The following is a 4,226-nucleotide window of genomic DNA, read 5'->3' as shown; positions in this document are numbered from 1 at the left end:
TCTCCGGTATACTCACGGAAAGTACGGCAAGTCTCGTGGCCGGTCGCTCATATATACCAGCGCTAATCTTCACCAAAGCGCTCCTCACCTGTTGGTCAGAGCCTACTCTAACAGAGATCACTCGACCTTTGGGCCAGCAGCTTCTCGGACTGTTCGGGTCCACTAGGTAGACAACGTCCCCTTCTTCAATTGGCTTTACCTTTTCGAACCACTTTGTTCGCCGAGTTATTACGGGTAGATATTCGCGCACCCAACGTCTCCAGGATGCATCCGCCAGTTGCTGAGCACATCTCCAACCTCTTCGCATTTGAACTGCTTCATCAACAAACTCTATCAAGGGCTTCATTCCGCTGGAGCTGCAAATCAAGAAGTGATTTGGTGTGAGAGCCTCGTCTTCATAGTGATCCAGCGGTATGTAGGTGAGTGGTCGGGAGTTGACGATGGATTCGACTTCCATTAAGGCTCCTCGCAATAGCTCATCAGACGGTCGCTGCGACTGTAGTATCTTCGAAAGGACGTCTTTTACCGACCTAACTAGCCTTTCCCAGGCACCACCCATGTGTGGCGATGCTGGTGGTATGAACATCCACTTCATGGAAGAGCTCGTAAAGGCGCGTACAAGCTTGTCCTTGTCCATTTCGTTAAAGGAAGCACTGAGTTCCCGCTGTGTGGCCTTGAAATTGGTGGCGTTATCACTCCAAAATTCACGTGGGACGCCGCGTCTGGCCATAAAACTCCGAATGGCCAGGATACACGAATCGGCAGATAATGAGTACGCTATCTCCAAGTGAACCGCTNGGAGGCCAAAATCACCCCAAAATTCACGTGGGACGCCGCGTCTGGCCATAAAACTCCGAATGGCCAGGATACACGAATCGGCAGATAATGAGTACGCTATCTCCAAGTGAACCGCTCTCGTTGTCAGGCAAGTAAAGAGCACGCCGTACCTCTTCTCCGTGCTCCTGCGTACGGACACCAACAATGGTCCAAAGTAGTCGACACCCACGTATGAAAACGGCCGGACAAAGGGAGTAACNCCCGTGCTCCTGTGTACGGACACCAACAATGGTCCAAAGTAGTTGACACCCACGTATGAAAACGGGCGGACAAAGGGAGTAACTCGGGCCGCGGGTAGGTCGCCCATCTTTGGTGGTCGTGGGGACGCGTTTTTGAGTCGACAGATCTGGCACTCCTGGCGAATCTTTTTGACCACGGCGCGTAGTCGGGAAATCCAGAACTTCTGGCGTATCTCGTTCACAACGGTCTCCGAGTTCCGGTGGCTATATCTGATATGGTAGTCTAAAACCAGCAGTCGAGTTATGTTGTGGCATCGTGGCAATATAACTTGGTCCTGACATCCGGGCAAATTGAATCTGCCACCGAGCCGTAGCAATGATCCCTCATCCAGGTATGGTGAAAGCTTGTAGATAGAACTTGATCGGTTTAGTGGTTTCCCGTTCACAAGCAGAGCGATTTCGTCAGCGAATGCCTCGTATTAGGCTTCTCTCCAAAGTATCTTTTCGGCACTATTGAGGTCTTCTTGTTCCACCCGGTGACAGGGTGTTCGTATACCTTTGCTGTACATCTTCCACCTGCGGAGACTCAGTACAACAGTCGCAATTGTTCGCNAACCGAGCCGTAGCAATGATCCCTCATCCAGATATGGTGAAAGCTTGTGGATAGCACTTGATCGGTTTAGTGGTTTCCCGTTCACAAGCAGAGCGATTTCGTCAGCGAATGCCTCGTATTGGGCTTCTCTCCAAAGTATCTTTTCGGCACTATTGAGGTCTTCTTGTTCCACCCGGTGACAGGGTGTTCATATACCTTTGCTGTACATCTTCCACCTGCGGAGACTCAGTACAACAGTCGCAATTGTTCGCAGGAGACGAGTCCACCGCGAAAAGCGTTCATACGCTACCAAGGTCTTTCGCTCTTGCTGCCCCGTACCATGATAACCTACGAAATTGGCCCTCAGCTCCTCTCTAGTGGGTTCGAGGCCTTCAGCGTCGACAGGCCAGAATTTAGCGTCAAGAACTAGGAACTGTGGTCCATTAAACCATCGGTTTTGACTTGACATGTTAGGCGTTGTTTGCCACTTTGTGGCGTCGTCGGCAACGTTTTCCGCTGAAGGAACCCATCTCCAGTCTGACATCTCCGTTAGTTCCAAGATTTCGCTCACCCTAAATGCCACGAATGGTGAGTAGCGACGGTGGTCAGCGCGAATCCACGCCAGCACAGTGCGGGAGTCGGTCCAATACGTTTGTCGTCGAATGTTTAGCGTATGCGAAGAGCGTGCCCCTGCAGCCAGTCTAGCTCCTAGGACAGCAGCCTGCAGCTCGAGCCGTGGAACCGAGAGCATCTTCAACGGTGCTACTTTCGCTTTACTTCCTACCAGCCTGCAATTGATGACACTTCCAATGGCGTGACGTAGGTAGCATGTGGCCGCGTAGGCATTTTCGCTGGCGTCAACAAAGACGTGCATTTCCAGCTCGGACTCGTGGCTCAGATCTGTGAAATAGCATCGTGGTATCCTTACGGTCTCCACCTCAGGAAGTTGGCCACAACCTGAGCGCCAAATCTTCTGGAATAATATCTTGGCGTATACGATGTAAAAACTAAGTAGCCCTAAAGGGTCGAATATACTCATGATAATACTCAATACTTCTCTCTTGGTAGGGCAACGGTGATTGCGCAGAAGATCCCCATGCTTGTGATGCGGAGACACACGAAATGTAAAACAATCCTCTCTGGTGAGCCACCAAAGGCCCAGAACCTTCTCAGCTGGTATCTCTGGATCAGGACTCAAGCTCATTTCGGGTTTACTGGCACCAACGTGCAGTGCTTGCAGGACCGACTCGGAGTTCGACCGCCAGTTTCTGATATGGAAACCACCTCATTAATGAACTTGACATCTCTGGAAAGTTTGACAGCTTCACCTACTGTGTCCACGCTATCAAGCATATCATCAACATAATGGTTGTCGACGATACACCCGACGGCTCTCGGAAAGCGTTTCCGGAACTCCTCTGCATTCAGATTTTTTATGTACTGAGCACTGCTAGGTGAGCAGGTGGCCCCGAAAGTCATGACGGGTGCAAACCACACAAAACGCTGATAGTTTTGATCCTCACGTCTGATGCGGACTTGGTGGAACATTTCTTCTATATCTCCACTCAAGGCTCTTGCTCGTTGTCGGAATCTTCTTAGAACAGATAGTAGACAGGTCAATTGGTCCGGTCCTTTCAAGAGCATCGAATTTACCCCCCTGGTTTTGGCGGCAGCGTCCCAGACGATGCGAAGCTTTTGTGACTTGTTCCGATTACGTACGGGGAATATGGGCAGGTACCAACACCCCTTTTCTAACAGCGACTCGGCTGGCAGTTCCTTAGCATATCCTTTAGCCACATAATTTGCGATTTTGGATGACAGAATCTCGGCGAGTTCTGGGTCATGCGTAAGCTTTCTCTGGAGACACTGCGTGATTGTCTTCCTTGGATATCAGATCGCCAGCCTTTCCAACGACTTCCAGATTATCCAAAAGAACGTACTCCTTAATGGTTTGTAGTAACTCGGCGTTTGCTGCGGTATCACAGTCGCAAACGTGAAATGCATGGTAGCCGGAGTTTCGTCGTTGCGCTGCCAGGACACCCTTTAATGTCCACCCCAGGCGTGTCTTTTCTGCTACCGGTTCATTGTCCGACCCTTCGCGTGATCGAAGACTTAAGCCCAGGCGACTGTTGTTCAGAGCTATTAATAGCTTCGGCACGGCGTCGACGTAGGAGGAAAACGGAAGGCCTCGAAGGTGTGCGTACTTGGTTTGAAGCTTACTGGCATCGATAGCCTGCATTGGAAGCTCAAGTCTTTTTACTGTATGCACGTTCGTTAACGTGAAACGTCTTTTGTCGTTGAACCCAGATATATCCAACTCGAGCACCTGGTAGTCGTCTTCATAACGGTGGGTGTTCGCTGTCCACTTCAGGCACAAAGGCTGTGCTGTGCCCGAAAGTCTCAATTGCTTTTGTAGTTCGGCGTCCATCAACGTAAGTGACGAACCGTCATCGAAAAACGCGTATGTTTTAATNATGTCGCAGCTATGAGTGTTTAGCGTGGAGTTAACCAGTGGTGAGCTAACTGGATTGTTCCGCTGTTTGTGAAGCAAGGGATGGTGTATGGAAACGCAACCATGTATCCCGCATACGACATTAGAGGGGCATTGAAGACGAGGG

The 4,226-nt window shown here is 50.4% G+C and overlaps 1 protein-coding gene across 1 annotated transcript; it reads right to left on the bottom strand.

Annotated features, from left to right (window-relative positions):
* Positions 1–297: 297 nt before the first annotated feature.
* On the bottom strand, positions 298–1,025 carry LOC108383140 (uncharacterized; the record flags this gene model as incomplete). The annotated part of the gene is made up of 2 exons (XM_017639522.1): positions 899–1,025; positions 298–781 (listed from the first exon to the last, which is right to left on the bottom strand). A coding segment is annotated over exon 2 (433 nt), but the record flags the coding sequence as incomplete, so codon positions are not given.
* Between the last annotated feature and the right edge of the window lie 3,201 nt (positions 1,026–4,226).

The sequence above is a fragment of the Rhagoletis zephyria genome, unplaced genomic scaffold (assembly GCF_001687245.7).
Source record: "Rhagoletis zephyria isolate East Lansing unplaced genomic scaffold, Rhagoletis_zephyria_1.1 Rzeph_scaffold_30973, whole genome shotgun sequence".
NCBI classification, from domain to species: Eukaryota; Metazoa; Arthropoda; class Insecta; order Diptera; family Tephritidae; genus Rhagoletis; species Rhagoletis zephyria.
The sequence above is the reverse complement of the archived record's forward strand: the minus strand, read 5'-3'. Positions and strand labels throughout refer to the sequence as shown.